Source organism: Ciconia boyciana, chromosome 6 (assembly GCF_034638445.1).
Source record: "Ciconia boyciana chromosome 6, ASM3463844v1, whole genome shotgun sequence".
In the NCBI taxonomy this organism is placed as follows: domain Eukaryota; kingdom Metazoa; phylum Chordata; class Aves; order Ciconiiformes; family Ciconiidae; genus Ciconia; species Ciconia boyciana.
In genome coordinates this window covers 65,488,249-65,508,135 of record NC_132939.1, presented here as the reverse complement: position 1 = coordinate 65,508,135, position 19,887 = coordinate 65,488,249, and the positions used below count along the sequence as shown (strand labels likewise).

The following is a 19,887-nucleotide window of genomic DNA, read 5'->3' as shown; positions in this document are numbered from 1 at the left end:
GGCCATACGACTACTTTCTTGCAGCCCAACCAGGAATATTTTGATGCAAGCCATAACCATGTGATCACTCTTGAGGGCATTAGAGGCTTAAGCAAACTGCAGTTCTTCGACCTGAGCTGGAACCAGCTGAAAAAGTCCAGGGAAGATATAAACATCTTACATAAACACACTCCCAACCTACTCAGTTTTGACATCACACACAACTCATGGCGTAAGGTACATACCAGCGCTTAAAATTCCTGGGAAAGCATTCTAACTATGACCACAGTGATAAAGGCTTAAAATCTCGTCCTGCACCTTATTAATTCTAAGGCCCTTGCAATGTAAGAAGCCTTATGATCATGTTATGGCATCTTTGTTCTCACAGGGCCTTCACTTCTTTTTGTAGTCACAGCCTAACCAAGTGAATAAGCTGTGTGGCATTTTTGCTCAGAGACATCTCCGAGGCATAATTCCTTTCTTTTTTGCTTCCCTTGAGAATTAAATTTATTGGTGGCCTGTGCCCAATATCAAAACCCAAGCCCTGGCTTTAATTTTGCTGTCTCAGCTGCACTAAAGGGTGGGAGCAGAGACGGTTCCTAGCCTTGGGAATGTGCATATACACTGTTAGTCTCTCTGTTACTGCATGTATCTGTCTGCAGCAGCACAGCTGTGTTGGCTGGAGCTTTGGCAAGAAAGCCAATACTCAGCCCTGTTACTGACTCTCATTCATTCCTATTGCCCAACCAGCTTCTGGAACAAATGTTTCTCTCTGTTCTTTATTCCCTTTGAATCAGTACATTTTAACAATATTTAAAGGGCTCAGTCAGAATCAGCAGAGTTAAACCTTACGAATTTGAGGCATTGAAAGGCTCTTAAAAAGCTTTTTTAATTACCATTTAACACTAAATTTAATATTTTGTACAAGTCAAAGTCAGGCAAACAGAGCACTATCTGAATAGAACACCTCTCTTAAATAATTTGAACAACAAACCAACACTGGAAACAGAACTCCATTGAGACACCCAGGAAGCCTCCAAAAAGATGCTACCTTGTCTATTTGGCCTGTCAATTAAGCTTCAATGAATCTTTTCAATACATGCTAAGATATAAAAAATAATTAAAGCTACCAGTTTCGGTCTCTGGTTCTTCGTTGTTATTACTTAGGTTTTTATCAGATTAAACTTTTAATTTTGCTATGCTCTTTGCTATCAGCTCTTGTGTGTCAGCATGGTAACTCTTGAGTAGTACACATCACTAAACTTGTGCCTCTCCAGAGTTTCTTAGGCATCCAACCACAATGTCTAGTTAGTTCAGTTTAGAGCAAAGCAGAAAATCCTTACTGCCTCTCAGAGGATGTTCTACCATCTAGCTCATAAGTGATTGTATTTGGCTGTCAAAATACATCTATATTCCATTCACAAAGACAGACGTTATTATTCATTGTGTGAGAAGTGTGCATTTCATGTATTAGATTTTAAATTAGAATGCAGTCTAACATATTTTGTATGTATGGGATAGGTTTATGGTGATGTCTTGAGGTTTCGGTGACATCTCTAAATCCTTTGAACATTTCTCACGTGTCCTATGAAGCTTTCTTTGTTTTTTGTAATATTTCTACATCATAAATGAAACTCCTCAAATATAAAAACATATACTAATACATCTTATATTTTAGTGAGCTTCGTAAGATTAGTAAACTTCTGAGTTAGCCCATGTGACTCCAGAACAGTTTATTACCATCAATGTCACATAAAATGAGGACAATCAAAACTGGCCCAAAGGTACCTTGTCTCATGTATTTCTAGCAAACTACGTAAGCAGGGATGACACAGTGGCTGTGTTGAAGATCATAGCAAAGCTCTAGCTCTTGACATCCATGAGATGACAGTATGCTAAACAGAGAGGAAATGCAAGTCTCTCTCTTGTATGTAAACTATTTTGGCAATTTTAAAAAATTGTAACACTTCATTCCTTTCTTCAAGCCCACCTCATTGCATCTGAGGGTCATTGGCCAATTAAAGGCTCTCACTAACCTAGATGGAGTCATGATTTCTAATGAAGAAGCTGCAAAAACATTACAATATATTGCAGGATCAAAGATGACCCAGGTTTGATGTTCTGTTTTGTTGTCATTTATAGCAAGTGCTATGGAAAACTAAAGCTTTAGGAATAGTTGTGGTTTTTTAAGGAACAGTTGTTTTTTTAAAGAACATTTCATTTTCTGGTTTTTGTGAAGGTAGTTTTGTCCTTGTCTCTGGCAGTAGGTCAGAAATTATTTCATAAACACTTACAAAGATCTTTGCTGGTACCAAAAATTATATTCTAGCATGATCTTGGAAACAGTCATGTTCAAGTTCTGCTGAATTCAGAATGCAAGAAAGTAACTATTTTTGCCAAATAGAAACAATGGAGAGGAAAATAACAGGGTAAACCAATAGTTCTACATGCTTTTTAAAGTATCTAGTGCCAAATCCCTTGTCTTAAGGTCTTTTCAGTAGGTAATGTCTCAGAGTATTTTATATGCAGATATGAAGCAATCCTTCCTAATCCCTGGGCACAAACTTGTTCTACTTAAGCTCTGGACTATATCCCAAAGCACTCCTGAAGCCTGGGCTGATTCTAAGCTAACACACTCAATGGGCTGAATAGGTTGGAACTCAGTATCATGCTAACACAACTTTTATATGGTCACAGCACAGTCACAATGAAACTATGTCTGCTCACATGCTGAGTAAGATCATGTCCTTCTGCAAAAAAATGGATAAATATCTTCACAGAAAACAGACTGTAGTTAATACAGAGCATTTTAATGAGGTCTGCCTTCTGTTTTATGTACTGAAAACTCTAAAAACTTGATATGTGCAAGATCTATGGAAGTCCTGCAAACTATTAAACTTATTAGATCTATGAATTATTATGACTACTAATATATCACCTTCTCCTTCCAAGAACAGCAGGATTTAATGCCATTTACTATATGCTAAGCTGTGAAGTATGTATAGTATATCTAGTTATATACTTAATGCAGTATTTTCTTTTTTTTGTCCCTCAGGTGTCTGTTAGAATATTCTAGGACTGATGAAGAAAAAAACTCCCATTTTCAGTGTATTTCCTTGCACCAAAATTCTGTCTTAAATTTGCAAGAAGAAGGTGGATTCATAGATGCATTGTAATAACTGGTATTCAGTGGTAGGCCTGATGCTGTTTAATGTATTTAGGTTAACATTTAGATTAATCTTTGTAAAAGTTTTCTTTTGTTGTCTTAGGTTAAAAGTTTTATGCTTTTTGGTTAAAAAATATTTCTGAACACATTCAAGTCTAACCAATAGTCACCTTGTTCCTGAGCTCTGAGAATGGCCATTTCCAGATGCCTCATAGGAGGTCCAGGTTACCCTGAAGAGGGTATTTAAGTTACTTATTTTGCAGTGCAACTGTCTTTTTAGCATTAATAAATTTTTAAGACCAAGGGGTACTAGTAAGATTCTCTAGACTGACTTTGTGCATAAAGCAGGCAAGAAAACATTACATGGTAATTTCTACATCAGTTTCATACCATGTCTTTGAGCTACAGCAGATTTTACAGTAAAACATTCAGATCAGGATTAATTTCACCTAACTTTGCTTATCTACAGTGTAGATAACCACATTTGAAATAGCCACCCTACATTCCTTTTATAGACAGTGCAGAAACAAAAATAGTTTGGGGACGTCAGTCACCTAACAGTTTAGAAGGTTACTGTAGGTTGAATTGAATTGCATCCTACCAGAAAGCCCAACCAGCCACCACAGATGGAGATATCTCTGTTGCTGATACTGTTTTGCTGGTATGAAACCCACTCTTAGTGTTTGTTTAAAGATTTCAAGTAACAGTGAATCTGCCTCTCCTATCTCTCTGTCATGTCTATCTTGTTTCTAATACAAATTTGGCTACTATCAAATTTAATCCATTGGGTCTCATTTTGTCTCTTTCTGGTGAAACCAGATGTTCTAAAGGACCAGAAGTCTTTTCCTTATTTAGCCAAAATCACCCCACTTTATCTTATCCTAAAGAAACTAAGTTAGGTTGAACTTCTTAAGTGTCTCATTATAAAGTGGTTTTTCATTTCTCATGACATTATTCTAGTTCCTTACTGAACATGTTTCATTAATGTCCACATGGTTTTTATGTCTGGCCCCCTACAAAACTATACAGAAACTTCCAGCACTGGACTGATAATGACATAACCAGAAATAATTCCACTTGCCTAATCCTACTTGCTAGTCCAATGATTAAATATTAACTGACATGTGTGTCCTTGTGGCAACAGTGCAAGCTCATATACATCTGGTTTTCTATCATTAGTTCTAGTCCTTTTCAGTGTTCCTGAGATACTGTCTTTCATTGTGTGTGATCTTCTCTGTTCCTAGCTATGTAACAATTTGTTACAATTTTGTTGTTACAATTTGTTCTATGCAGAAATGTGCTATTTAAATAGCCCCACCATGTTAGTCATTTTAAAATTTATAGCTGACCTTACTAACATCTTTATGTCATCTCCTAATTCACCAGGAAGGGACTCCTGCTCTTTTTTACTAGGGCATTGAGAAAAAGAATTTTGAGCAGAACATCAATAAAAATACTCTGTAAAGTGATGATTTTCTTTCTATAGTTAGATTTTGAGATCCATCCTCTAACCAGTTTTTGTCTATTTAACAAGAGTTACCTTCACTTTTGGATATCATTATTTTTTTATTACATTTTCAGACAGAAGCTATCTTATCAATACATATAAATTTTCCTCAAAAGCAATTTAATATTAATGTTTGTTTCCTATGCACCATACTGGAATCTATTAATAAGGCCATTAACTTGTAATTGTTTACTGTGTTGCATATCAGCGTTTCTGTGATACCTAAGGATGGTATCAAGCTAACTGACCTATTCTAGTCATCCTATTTATCTTCAATAATATTATAACTTCAGTTTGTTCATAACCTTCTAGAACTTCCCAAGCATGCCATCATTTGTATAAATGAATTGATGAGTGGCTCAGAAAGTTCTTCAACTGGTTCATTAATATCCTTGATTGAAAAATGCCTGTTTCAAAAATGTTAACATGAGTAGTTCCAGTTTTACATTCTTCTTAGTTATTAACGAAACACAAAGTATTTTTTAATCCATGTAAATTATGAGCATCTCATCATGGTTCTTCCCAAAGGCAGAGAAAAATACGCATTGAAACTATCTTTCTCTTCTGTATTCTGATTGACTATTTTAAAATCCTTAAGATAGGATTGAGCCTATAACATTGCTTGAATTTCATTAGGTCCTGATTATGATCTCTGATTATATTAGCCATCAAATTTTCATTGACATTTTTAGCTTTCATTTTCAGTAATCTGTGTTTCTAACAACTGTTTTATTCTCACTGCTATAATTTTTCCTATTTTTCATTCACTTCTGCTGTAGTGGAATAAAAGGGCCTTGGCCTGATCCAGTAGGGCTCATGAATATTTGCTTTAGTCTGTAAACTTAAAAGGGTGAAGATTTTTTTAACTGTAAATGAAAAAGGGTGTTATGATGAAGTGTTTAGTGTTTAACCTTCTGCATCTTTAAACCTCTCCTAACTAGCCTTCACACTTTTTAGCTTAAGTTTTTGTGTCACTCATTTTGCTCGTGACTGCTTTTGGCATATGAAAATTGCCCTTTTTAAAACACCAAGGCTATATAAAGGACATGCTCATGAGATATACTTGCTTGGTTTTTTAAAGAATTGCCTCCTAAGGCAAGACAAAGTCCTTAATCGACTTGCTTCATTTAAGGATTCCAGGAATTCCAAATGCTCTGGAAGTATTTCAAAGGAGAGTGTCAGTGAAGCTGCAAGAATATTGAGCAATTTTTTAAAGAGCAAGGACACTGGTGGCAAGGATAATGACAGAACCAGACTGATTCAGGAAATTGCAGCCAGCTCCTTTGCATTCTCTCCCTGATCAGTAGAGATTGGCCCTGAGAATTTTTCATTAGAAAATTCAGTAGCTATGCTTAGCTTATTTATTCTGCCAATTTTGAACCCAACTTTTTTCTTATGTCACAGAAGTATAATGTTGAAACATTAGTTCTCCTAGTAAATTCTATAAACATAAATTCTCTAATGCACATAGCAACACAGTTTTATAATACTGACCCTTCAAATATACCCTGCCCTAAGATTTAGAGGCTTAGGCATATTTCATGCCTAAAGCCAAATGAGCTTTGCCACATGCATATTGAACTCTCTATACTAATCCATTTCTTGTGATCAGGCAGGATTAAGATTTCACAGAGTTCTACTAAATACCAATATGAAAAACAGATTGCAAGAAGAGAGCTAGTAGGTCTAATTTCAAACCAGCAAACATTGAGAATAACCCTTTGAACATTATCTCTCACCTTGAAAGACTACCTAAAATTATAAACTAATTAAGCAGTGACTTGATGAGCAGGAGGACTGAAGGAAATTGGTTTGCCTTAAGAAAGAGCCTTCTTTGGGTTATCCAGTGCCTAATCAGGTGTGAGGTCTCAGAGTTTCTCAGATCATGCAGAACAGGTCTCTCCTGGATCCTCTAGTGTCTGGCATTGTGGCTGAGCCAATATTGCAGCCTTTCCTTCACTGGGATCATCAGTTTGTAACTCTAATTCAGCTGCTCATTTTCATAGAATTTGTAGGAAGTCGAGTAGTGCTTGTCTGACAGATAGGGCCGAAACTCACCAATAGGTTTAAAAATTAGTGGTAAGGCTAGCAGATGGATATGGATAGCACAATCCCATTAGCCTTGTTTCCTTAGGAAACTGAGCTAACAAAAAGCTGCAAGAGTCAGTGGAGGAAGATCCAAGGTCATCCTAACCTGTTCTGATCCATCAGCTGAAATCATGTTAATCCGCTCAGTATGAAAGGTTAAAAGCTTCTCTGTCAGTTCAATTTGTTGTTAGAATATAGAATAGCTAGAGGAAAACACATTTCTGCTGATAAGCATAGCGTTTCATTCTGTCTGCATTAGGGAATTCATGTTTAGAAAAATTGCCAGGAAAATTAATGCTTTAGCATATGTCATATAAGTTTTGTGACATCAGAGAGAAGGGATTCATAAAGGGTAAGATAAATACTTTGGGAAATAAAATAATATAGCAAAAAAATGTTCTTTAGTTATCACCAAAGCCAGTCTAACGGCACTGAATATTTAAGTGATAATTGTCTTAGATACAATCTCGATATGATACTGGATGTTTTGGGCCCCTACCATACGATTTGAATTTTTTTGATTGGGACTCTGTGATCTTTTCTTTTCTCCACTGTGCAATGATTGGCTAGCATACTGTAGTATTATCGGAAAGGAGGAGTCATCGCCGTACAGACAGGTTATAGATTGGATCACTGACAGCCTTGTCTTTACAGGAAGCTTGCTGCCAGGTGTCTAAAGTCAGATCCTGTGTAAGAAAGTTGTTTCACAACCTGGGCAGCAAAATATGTTCGGTATCGACATATATTTGTTTCTGTTCAAGAATATTTCAAACAAGAAAATTACTGAATTTGTTATCTATGATATAGAGAAAAGAGTACTTAGTTTTGTATATAAAAAGCATTAAGAACTATAAAGTTAGGATAAATTCTGCTCTGGCTTTGCACTCAGCCTCTTCTAGACTAAATATCCAGCCTTGGTGTTAGGCTGAAATCCTGTTTCCATTAAAGTCCTGTTGTAGAATGAGGATGTGTAAAGCAGACTAGCCAATAAAATAATCATGTATTGCAGAAGGATTTAAATTGAACAAAACTATCTAAGATCCAATGCAGACAAGAAAAAATGTCTATGTTCAGATAGCTTCAGCTGCAAAGGTACATTTGGGAGCTGGCATACATTGTAGAGCTTTTGTTTTTGGAGGAGAAGCTGAAGTTTTTTGAAATGTATTAAAGATGAGTAGCTCTGTTGCATAATGGGGAAATATCACATCCTGCATCCAAGAAGTTGCCATTGATATTAGTAGGAAATGTAGACATAGAAACTGAGCACAGAATAAATAGGTGGAATTAATTTACAGATTAATCGACTGGTTGGTTTCTTTCAATTCTAATACTGAGTTTTATTACAGATCATTGTCTTAAATCTGGATGACCAACACTCTTCAAAATTTCCAACTTGGAAATATTGGAGCATTTAAGATGGGCATCATTTAGCAACAACAATCTCACACAAATAGACAGAATATACTCTTGTCTTAACCTTGAAGAACTCACTTCAGATGAAAACTACATTTCAACACTAGATGGTACTATATTTACCATGGTAGTGATAATGCAGGCTGTTAAGCTGAGACACAGTAGAAATGTTTCTTTCTAGTGAAATATTATAGAGGGTGAGTTTTTACTCGCTGCCAACAGAGTGAGTTTTTCAAATCTTCAAAAATCTGAGTGTGTCTTTAGCAGAACTGAAGAAAGGGAGTGAGGCAGAACAGTTATGTTCCAGCAAAATAAGTATTTCTTATTAAAATGTGCATATTTATTTATGTTTAATGATCTAATTGATCTAATGATCATTGATCATTGATCTAGTTACAGCTGGACCCACTAACACAAACTGTGTCACTTGTAACTTGTTGTACCTTCTGTATCAGCCACCTTTTTCTATTACAGCTCACTTTGTGCTAAGTGCATCTTGTTTATTTTTCAAGGAATTTCAAAGCTCACCAAATTTACAAGACATAGCGTAAATAATCCTTATCAGCCTCAAAAGACATGTGTTTGAAAATCTGTCATATCCTCATTACATTTCCATTGAGAACAACAGAATCATATCTTTAGTTGGTTAAAAGAAAACTTACTCCCTAATAAAGCTATATATAAGTAATAACTTTGTTTATACCAATCAAGAGATATATCATTTAAAGGTAAATATTTACTATTTCAAAACTAATTTGTTTTTTATTACATTAGAAATACAGTGTTCCCCCACTTGTTCAAGTACAGAGGAAACTATACTTAAACATAATTGGAGGTTCTGCCTGTGGGTGTTGCATTCATCTATCTTTACAGTGGAACCCGAACTGATGAGAACCCCAGTCTAACATTTTTAGATTGATATTCACTCCTAAGAAGGAGGTACTGAACCCTCCAGGTGGACTGGGCTCAAAATGTGTTGCAGAGATAAACATCACTTATACCAGGTAGGCTAAATCAAGGTTTACAATCCATGGAATAATTCTGCAACTCATGTTAAATAACAAACAATTACCCCTGCAGCAGTTCCAGTTCTTTTCAGCTTACCTGGAATGCTAATGTATGTATTATAAACTTCGTTGGCTGGCTTCAGATACTAATTGGAGACTGAGGCCCAGATTCCTATTTATGTTCAGACTCTGTAAAACTGTGTGAGAGCACAAAGGCTTTTAAGGCAATGTTGGTATAGTTTTCATTCACTTTAAAGGCTTTCTTTGTGGCTTGAGTGTTGAAAAGTGCTATTAATCTAAATGAAGATATCTGGATTTTGTTAAGTGATTTCTTAGTTTTGAGTCATGCAGATGACGGCTGAAGAAGGAGCTGAAAATAAAGTAGTCTGAATGCACCTATATATGGATGTTTTAAAGTTATATTAATAGACCTGTGCTTTTTTCTACTTAGGGTTTAACTAATCTGATAATTTTGGACATGAGTAGAAACTGAATAGTCTGGAAAAAAGGTCACTACCAACTATTTGTGTTATTCCATCTTCCCTCTCTCAAAGCCTTAGATGGCAACGCAGTAGTAAGTTATTCTGTGTGCAGATTATTATTATAACTTTTTAAAAAATAGTTCTTTAACAAATCAAGACCCAGCTGATCAGACTTGTTAATATGTGTGTAATTTTTTCTTTGAGTTGCATGTTATGGGAGTTACTATAGCAGGAACCCCGTGTTGCTAGCCAGGCAAGGAGCAAGGGGAGGAGTTCACTGCAATGTTAAACCCTATAACTTGGCCCAAAGGGACCAGGGGTTGAGATTGTAATGGAAATACCTTTAAATCATTGTAACCCATGATTTGAGTTACATGTTATGGGAATTACTATAGCAGGAACCACCTGAACCAATGGGGGGACAAGTCTTACAAGAAGCAGTGCAAGTGCAGCAGTGACCCGACCCGACTGGGCATTGGTGCCCAGTAACTCCACGCAACACACCACCTCTCCTGTCCTGAGTGACCACCATAACAGATGGAGCCCAAAGTCATGGACTAAATTAACTCGGTGGACATTTTGTGGACATTTATGGACATTTTACAGACATTTCACAGCAGTGGCCCATAGACTCAGGGAATTATATCTCTGTATTATATTAAAGGATGGGAAGGGCGGTGGTGGTTAATGAGGTTGTATTGGATAGTGTGGTACCTGAGCATGATGCAAATAGTATGGAATAAGGGATGAAGAAGGTGCTGGTTTTGGCTAGGATAGAGTTAATTTTCTTCATAGTAGCTAGTATGGGGCTATGTTTTGGATTTGTGCTGAAAACAGTGTTGGTAACACAGGGATGATTTTGTTACTGCTGAGCAGTGCTTACACAGAGTCAAGGCCTTTTCTGCTCCTCACCCCACCCCACAACAAGTGGGCTGGGGGTGCACAAGGAGTTGGGAGGGGACACGGCTGGGACAGCTGACCCCAGCTGACCAAAGGGCTATTCCATACCATATGATGTCATGCTCAACATATAAAGCTGGGGAAGAAGAAGGAAGGGGGGACATTTGGAGTGGTGACGTTTGTCTTCCCAAGTCACCGTTATGCGTGATGGAGCCCTGCTTTCCTGGAGATGGCTGAACACCTGCCTGCCAATGTGAAGGAGTGAAGGAATTCCTTGTTTTGCTTTGGTTGCCTATGCAGCTTTTGCTTTACTTACTAAACTGTCTTTATTTCAACCCACGTTTTTTTTCCCTTTTACTTTGCCGATTCTCTCCCCCATCCCACCGGGGGGGGTGAGCAAGTGGCTGTGTGGGGCTTAGTTGCGAGCTGGGGTTAAACCACGACAGAGTCTTTTCAGACAAAATTCCCATTTTCTTCTATGGATTTGCGTAAGTAAAATTACCAGTATTTTCCCCAAAATATATATACCAGTTGCAAGATTTTTGAGAACTCCTGACATGTGGTGTATTTTTTAACTTTTGGACAGGAATCATCTGAACTAGAAAAACTTCAAGTTATTCCCAGTCTTAAGGTGCTCTCAAAACACGGAAATCCAGTGAGTATATTCGTTTGCATTGTTAAATAAATTAGATGTGTATTTCACTTTATATACTGAATATTTACTCTTCATAATCATTAAAACTATTAAGAATTTCTCCATAACCAGGTCATTCCTAAGTATCTGCTATTACTGTTTTAAGGTTGAAAACTTCATAGTATGCATGATGATCGCATTGCCTCACTCTGCCTGTCTCAGTGCCATACTGTGGTCAGAAGGCACTCATTCTTCAGCATACTGTTCTTCATAGTGCTGCAAGATAAATTTAAAATGTACGTGTTTGCATGAGTATGTTGCAGTGATGGGTTGTCCTTTCAATATTCCAAAGCAGGTCAAATCTGTGAAGAAAGGTCAAAGAATGTTAAAGGATTTCTGAAATACTTTATTTTATTTTTAAAATGGCTCAATAGCAATCTTTTTTGTTGTTTTGCACATCACCCCTTGAAAAAGTCCTGAAGGGAAATTTCAGGTTTCTTTTTTTCCAGACATGCTTCTCTTTTTCAATGTAGTACTGTTGGTTTGCCTTTTTTATCCCTGGGAACAAACTCTTAGAACACAGTAAAGAAGACTCTAGCCTTTCTGATTTTATGAATACATAGCTATGGGACAGAAAACAGCTAACACTTTCACACAGTAGAAAAGGCTTTCCTGGTAACCATAAAAGGACAAGTGGAACTCAGTGGGGCCAAGTGTTTGAATAAAGTTTGTAGGATCTCAGCTTCATGTATTTAAGTATCTTAGCACTGCTAAGCTTTCAAGTAGCATCATAACTGGAAACAAAAATATATTTTAATTGTTAGTTTTGAGGAAAAAATGTGGCTTTCTATATTTCAGTTGAAAATATAGTTCAGACAGTGTGTTTTTATAAATAGACACTTGAAGATTAAGTGGAAAGCCCAAGATCTAAATGCCCCTTAACTTGCTCTTACCATAAACCTGCAGTGTCTGGTGCAAAGCAACAGCTAGAAACACAGGGAAGAGAGAAGGCAGGGGCATGTTGGAGCAGCAATACATATGGTGAAGTCATGCACTCTGTTTTCAGTGGTTGACTCAAAAGAATATTTTTGCTCTTATGACATTTTTTAAACCAACTTGCAAATGGTTATACAGATTTGGAAATAAACTGGCTTCTGAAATGGATGATGAAATGGCAGGAGAATGTCAAGCAAACTGAATGTTAGTAATGGCAAGAACAGTCATGCTCTTCACAAGGAAAAAAGCCAAACGGATTCCTCTTGGGAAACGCTATTCCAGGGTTTCCTTCTTTAGAACTGCAGGCCTAGACTTTCTCCTGAAGGGGATCAAGGTGGTGGGCTCAGCTGTCTCCTATACAATGTGGCATTAAGAAGTACATCTCACAGTGTATTAGTAAGCATCAGTTAGTACCCGCCACTATGATCCACACTTCAGATAACTTATCAGCTGTCATTTTCAGTAACATTGGATATTAAAATACAAAAATATTGCTAGCCTTTTCTGTCTGCAGCACAGCCTGCATCTCAACACTTGGCCTTCTGTAAGGCTGTTTCCTAGTCGCATCTCTGCAGGGCGCACAGTGCACTCGAATCCTCGTATGTGCTGAAGGCCATGAGAAGCTGCCGTGGTCAGGGCTAACTTGATGAGGAAGGTATAAATTTGCCCGCAGCATGCCACTTTGTCAGTACAAAGTGTCAGTTATTCATGGGCACTTAAAGTTGAAAAACATTGCTCAGAGGAATATAGTCATTTATGCACAGTTTGGATTCTGTTTCTAGGAGAGTAGCATTGGTGTATGCTTTGGTTCAGACATTTACTAGTGTAGCCAAGTTACTATCAGATTGACTTTTTGGACAAGGACCCCATTTCTGGGTTAATTTGTATTTTCTTCGCACAGGGTTCTCTCAGGAACTACTGTTCATTGCTTGTGTTTTGACTGCCAGTAAATGCAGAAAAGAGGATGAGAGCTGACTACCAGCCCCTGGAACAAGTAAAGCAAATGTTATTCAGATTCCAAGGACAATATTCATGTCACCTGTAATGGGTGCCTAATGTGGTTATCATAGCATTAAAATAGATTTATTTTTTTTTCCTTCTAGATAGACTTTCTGAAGCAATCTCAGCTTTTGTAAAGTCAGAAAAAATAAAAGACATACTATCTGCTCCCTTTCTTCACCACAGAATTTAATGAATGTGAAAACCTGTAACAGGTTCTTTCTATAATCCTGCCAGGAAGATGTCTACTATTTGGGTGTTGTGATACCTTCATTGACTTGCCTGTGATAGGCAATTGCAATACAAACCAAACATTTTAAAATTATAAAAGACCCATTAGAGTCTCAGGCTCATCTATCTATAGATACAGATGACACCATAGATTTTATTGTTCAGAAATGTGAAATTTACCCCCAGTAGTAACTTACACTTACCCTGAAGTTCCATGCTGTAGCAAATCCACTCATTTTTTTCCAGCACGGTTCACCCTCAGTTCATACTCCTGTGCAGTTACACAGCTTTTGGATGGTCTAGGCTACAGGTAGAATGAGGTCATGGGGAGAAATTAAATTTGCAGGTACACATTTGTGAACCAAATCCTCATACGTAGGTTAAGCAGATGCACTACCAGCGTCATGCAAGTATGTCCACGCAGAACAAGAACATGCATATTCAGAAGTACCCAACTTTCACAGGGTATCTGTGTCTGATAATTTTTTATAAAAGTTTCAGAGGAACCTAATTCTCTTACCTCATAATGTTACTATATAATGCAGTATCACAGCAATGCCGCGTGAATGTTTTAAACTGTAATTTCAAAGTGCAGTATTCACCATTATAACTTCTCTGTCCATCTTTTCTCAGTAAATGGAATTCTTGACACCTGATTACAATTTCTCTTCTTGCTGATAGTTACTTTCATAATTATTTTCAACTATAATTTGATAATGCAATATCATATTGTCTTATCTTGAAATATACTATCTTGTCCCATCTATATCCATTGGAAATACTTTAACACAAATAATATTCTTCATGTAATGCTTTGCCCATAAACCTGTTGCTTTGTGTTAGCTCTCACTGTCCCTCCTCATCAAAGTACTTATCTCCATCACTGTGGTTCAGTCTTGTCTATCCCCATGCTTCTTTTTGAGAGTGAGGTCATCTCCTAATGCCTTGAGATGCAATTGCATACCATGAGCTGATCACTGTTACTGGTCATCAACACCCCTTTTTCACTGCCATATTTCTACCTTTGCTACTCCTTTTGTTGAGAAGGGGCTCCCTGGACAAGCTACCTTGTTGTTTTCCTCCAGACCTTGCCCTGAAATTCTCACTGACTATGAAACCAAAAGAAAGCTTCACAACAGTTAGGCATCTGCTGTGACCATTGTCTGTCGCACTGACCAATTTTATTGCTCATTATTTTCTTGTGCTCACCCATCTGTCAGTCTGTCTGCATTCATTGGGTGTGCCTCATCTTGTTTTACGGTATAAATTCACTGGAACAGAGATTTTTAGTAGGATTCACTGTTAGGTATCCTAAATAGAAGAATAACAATAACAGCAAGGAGTCAGAGAGGAGGCTAGCCCAGCACGTCTCCTACGAACAGAAGGTTCATTGTCTCTGTGGTTCTGTTTATCACTAAGACCTCACTGACTGAAAGAGTTTGTTGTCCCACAGAAGACCTGTGTTTTCTGTATTACAGTGCGAAACTTCTCTGGAGATTTGTTTGATGAACGGAATTCTTTCCTTCCAGCTCAAAAGACTGCGGTATGCATTTTAACCATTGATTTCCCCAGAAGAATCAATAGAGCAATGAAGAGATCTAGAGTCTGTTCCCACTTCGTGTTGTGCAAGCCAGTTCTCTCTTCCTATCTCAGTTTCATATTGATGGAGCACAGAAACAGTTCTTTTACATATCTAAAACGTAAGTACTAAGGATGATGAGAAGCAACAGTACGATTGGTTTTATTCTCTCATCCTCATCAACCTGTCCAGCTTTTCCTCAACCTCTTTGCTTTATAGATGAAAAGCACTACCAGTAGACACCTACACCACAAGGTTATTCCACTGCAATTGTCTCCTTTAATTTTTTACTGCCATGAAGCAGTCACTATGCCCAGCCACATCTAAACTGTTGCTGAGCTGCAAATACTAGTTGTTGCACTGGATCTAACCACTTTGCTGTTATCTTATGCTTCCCACAGCTATGAGTTATGTCCATATTGTATCCTTGTATAAATTTCCTGGCATAAATATTTTATTGTATAAATAAAGTCCTTTAGCAGTTTATTAGCTTCTAGGTACTACCAGAATAAATGCTATTATTTGATACTGATATTAGTGGTATCTTCACTGTTTTGCCAAATCTCAGTCTTCACATTGATAGTAGGTCACTGCCGAAACCAGATAGGTTAAAATCCATGTACACTTGCGTTCTGACTCAGAACTTCATCTGTCAAAAAATGTGTTATCACAGATCCCTGTCTGGCTACATTAATAACTCTGTTTGCAGACTAGGGACCTTGGTAAGTTAGTGAAACACATTTTCCCACTTGAAGCCACAGTGCTTGTATACAGAGTTCAAAGCACTTTTGGATTGAGTAATTTCATGTGTAAATGTTTTATTTCAAAACTGACCTGTGCTTTTATTCATTGGACATCACTTAAATAAAAACATGGCAGAATGAGTAAAGCAATAGAAGCATGTTAAGACTGTATCTTTAGAGAAATCTCTGTTTTATATTCAGGTTCAGTGAAGATGTTATACCTCATTAGCTACAACAGAACTGAGCCATTTTCTCATTAGATCATTCAAGTGGAACAACACAAAAGATTTTTCAAGTTTGTCAGTTGCATTTTAGTTGTGCTTTTTAAAATGCTTGTTAGAAAGCAAGAATTGAAACCGTATGGTGGTGTTTAAGCTTAAAAATTGCTTTTGATGTTAAGCTTCAAAAGAGGTTTTCCCAGCAGAAAGTAGGCTAGCACTTTATTTAGTAGGTAGACACCAGAACACTCTGTACAGAATAATATTTTCTTTTTTCATGCTATTGATTAAATCTCTTTTAATGTTGTCACTGCTGAATTAGAGATGATTTACAGGAGGCAATCACCATTGTCATTGTACTGTACCCAGTTTTAACAAAATTAACAAATCAGCCCAGACTGGCACACAGCCTTAAATGAGTTGCTACAAGAAGTGGTGGTCACAAAGTGAGACTTATGAACTACTAAGTATTTTAAAATATTGTAAAGATCCTTCCAAAGCTGAATTTTTATCAGCCCTGTGCCAGCCCTGTAATGAGTTTACATTTGAAAATGTATTGTTTTCCATCTTTCTCAGTAAAAACAGCTTCAGTGCATTACAGTAGCTTTGTTCTTGAGGTGGTTACCATTTTGTTTCAAGCATTTGAGTTTCGTAGCTACTGGTGCTTTTTAATGTATACAACTTGCATAGCTTCTGTGTTTGGCTTTGTTGTAATGAAAACGTTAACCATTTATTTGGTTCTGATCTTATATTTGGTCATGAACTTGAAGAGCCTCTACTGAATAAGTCAAATGAAAGTAAGCATAAACAAACAGGATTACGTATTCCTGAATACTTAACATAGTTATAGTCCCTCATGCTACATATTATATGGCCATATAAAGCATTTTTAACAAGGACATTTTTATCTTTCCTGGGTATCTTGCAAGTCTGTAAGTTTCTCACAACCTTCCCAGAGCTGGGAATTACATGTGTTTTCTGGAGGAATACATATCTTTGTCAGTTCTTCATCCTAGGATCGATCTTCACATTCAGTCTGAATCATTGATAGAAGAATTAGACTTTCAGTGCTTTCAAAAGCTTTGGGTCGTGGTTTTTTTTAATTTATTAACCAATTTCAGTCTGTAAATTAAAGTTTTAACTATGCTAGGAACTGAAAGGAAATGATTTAACATCATTCTGGTGAGGAAAATTAAGAAGAAGAAAAGAAGAATGAGTGCAGTACTTGATGATTGGCAGCTGGGGTGAGGCTGTGCAGGGAGAATATTCCTGCAGAAAATGTGCATTTTGTGTTACAGATACGTCTAAGAACCCAGGAATTACAACAAATAATCTTTGAAGCATCCATGCAGAAAGAGCTCTTAGGCAAGCCAAAGAAGCAGTAACTAATCTTCTAAACCATTTGGTGCATCACAGTGCTACTTCTCGAACCAGCCAGCTGCATCAGGGCAACACAGAAAATGCAGGCAGGTGAGGCTCTTAGCAGCCCTAAACACTGCTGCTGCTTCTTTCCTTTTTTAGGTGGGGGTTGCAGCCAAAGCACTTCTCTTCAAACATTACTTTTTTTTTTCTCTAAATGCTGCCGTATTTTCTTTACCTCAGTTTCCAGACCCACCAAAAATGTGTTTACTCTCTTTCTTCTGATAAAACTTGGAATGCATCTAAGAAAACATCTAGACAACAATTTAAAATTTTGCAATTAGATCAATGACTATACTATAAAATGGAGCCAGCTGTTTAACAGAAATAAACTTGTATCTCCCAAATCCATGCTTAATCCTGTTCTATCACTAACTCAAGACTTTCTGGTTGGTTGGTTTGTTTGTTTTCTGTTGCATGAAGTCTAGTTTTGTTCAGTTATTAAAAATATTAAGTATGGAAGCAGAAATGCAAGGGTAAAGTTGTTACTGTGCTAGATATGTCTAATTGTGATAACAAACAGCAGTATCTTGCTATTACTGACTGCCAGCAGCTGGAACAAGCCAGTGTGTGACTGAATGTTATACCAACACTTCCGATTGTATCAGACGTTTCTCCAAAACAAGGAAGTAAACAAACAGGTCTGGCACTAGGACTTTTACATTTCCATCTTGATTACTAATATTTACTACCTAAAGAGATTTCCTCAAAATCAGTTGTGTAAGTCAGCGAGGTGATTCTTTGTGGAATCAGTATGCATAGTTGCTTTTCATGTAAGATGAGTCCCAAACAAGCATTTTTCTTAGGTATATTTCATATATTATTGTACCCATACAACATGGTATAAGCTATGTTTTTTCCTTGCCAGAAAAATGTGTTTAAAAGCTGTAGGCCGTTATTTGCCAATGAAGAAGAGAGCTAATTAAGGGCTTGTTCCCAAAGATGTTTCTCCACAACCATCTTCAATTGGTATTTAGATATGCACAGAGGTGATAGGAGTAGTTTCCAAAGGAACATATATTTTGGTGACTAATATCACCAAACCTCTAGAGAGGAAACACTTTAAATAAACCTTATTTAAACCAAATAGTCCCATGCTGACTCAGATGTTACAGGTGAGAAAACAGTGGTCAGAGGAAGTGACGTTACTCAGCATGACTGATTTATACAGAACTAAATTCCCCATAGCCTCCATCTAAGCTGGCCTCTTCACAGGATTGGATTCTACCTTAACTGCATACTGTCCAAGATCCTTTTACAGGCACTTCTCTTTTATTTAAAAAGTGGTTTTTTCTGGCTTAAAGCAGCATGTATGACTTTTTCCCCATGTTATAGGTTGATCCTCACACATTAAAAAAAAAAATGAAGAGACCATGTATTTTTAAATAATGTAGAAGAGATGCATTAGCAAGCATCCTCTATCAGTAGCTATGTTTGCGTTTCCTCACATGCCATGTGTGTTCTTTGATCTTTTCCCATTTTTCTCAGCTTGTTGTAACATTACAAAACTATGCATAGTGTCTGGGTGGTTCCAATTTAATCTTACTTTTTATGAGATACAACAGGCTAAAATTAGAAGAACACAGCAAAGGCACCCAGATAGATAGGAAAAAAAAATTTTGCCTCTGATTAAGCAACACTAGTCACATCATCCCAGATTAGATGAAGTGATGTTTTAGGACATATCAGGCCTTTTTTCAACCTTTTCCCCTCATGGCGTCACTTCAGGCAGAGTTAAAGCTATTCAGGTGTCTTAACAGCATAATTCTTACCTTATTGTGGTTAGTTCTTTGAAGTATTATCTTCCCTAAATTTCTTACCTTAGAAGATATTTGTAGCATCTCTTAGGATTGTACAGTTAAGTTACTGATATTTACTTATTAATTTCTATTTTAATTGGATTTTTTAAATAATGAGAAATTCTGCACACAACCCTAAAGTAAAAATGAAACAAGAATGCTGTTATGTGATACTTTTCAGTATTGATGTTTACAGGATCTGTCTTTAATCGGTACTTATATTTTGAATTTCAGGGAAGAGTCACTGATACATTAAAGCAGGAAGACTACAGTAATCATTTAAGCTAAGTTTATAGTTGCTTTTCATCACAAGAAAAATGCAAGGATATGAACCCACGCATCTCTTCCTTAATCTGTAGTCAGAGTTAGTTTGTATGGTAATGTAAATTCAACTTTGACTGTGTATCCATGTAGGGAGGAAAATCCTAGTCTCCTGAGTTCAAAAAGTTTTAAAGTTTTAAGGTTCCTTCAGGTCTTTTAACAATGCTCTTTCGATGCCCAAAGTCAGCCCACTGTCCTTTGCTCCACTGATATTGAAGGTACCATGCAGCTGTGACATCTCTTAGACCAGCTAACATTCATTTACCAGTTTTGTGCTAGTGAGCCACTACAACCCGTGGAATTGTTGCAAGAAAATTAGCAGTGGAGGCCACAGGGTGACGGGTTGGTGGATGCATATTAAGACAGTTACCCTTTGGAGTTAACTGAATTTTTGTCCCAGATTTGT

At 37.0% G+C, this 19,887-nt stretch overlaps 1 protein-coding gene across 1 annotated transcript in view; it reads left to right on the top strand.

Moving 5' to 3' along the window:
• The window catches only part of LRRC9 (leucine rich repeat containing 9), a 64,875-nt gene extending 47,459 nt beyond the window's left edge, over positions 1 to 17,416 (top strand). The window contains 13 exon segments of the mRNA XM_072865495.1: positions 25 to 216; positions 1,965 to 2,107; positions 3,035 to 3,068; positions 3,070 to 3,171; positions 8,087 to 8,114; positions 8,117 to 8,263; positions 8,666 to 8,708; positions 8,710 to 8,881; positions 9,612 to 9,734; positions 11,129 to 11,197; positions 13,782 to 13,867; positions 16,633 to 16,739; positions 17,241 to 17,416. Of these exon segments, the coding sequence (XP_072721596.1) occupies positions 25 to 216; positions 1,965 to 2,107; positions 3,035 to 3,068; positions 3,070 to 3,171; positions 8,087 to 8,114; positions 8,117 to 8,263; positions 8,666 to 8,708; positions 8,710 to 8,881; positions 9,612 to 9,734; positions 11,129 to 11,197; positions 13,782 to 13,867; positions 16,633 to 16,739; positions 17,241 to 17,416 (1,422 nt within the window).
• Positions 17,417 to 19,887: the final 2,471 nt, after the last annotated feature.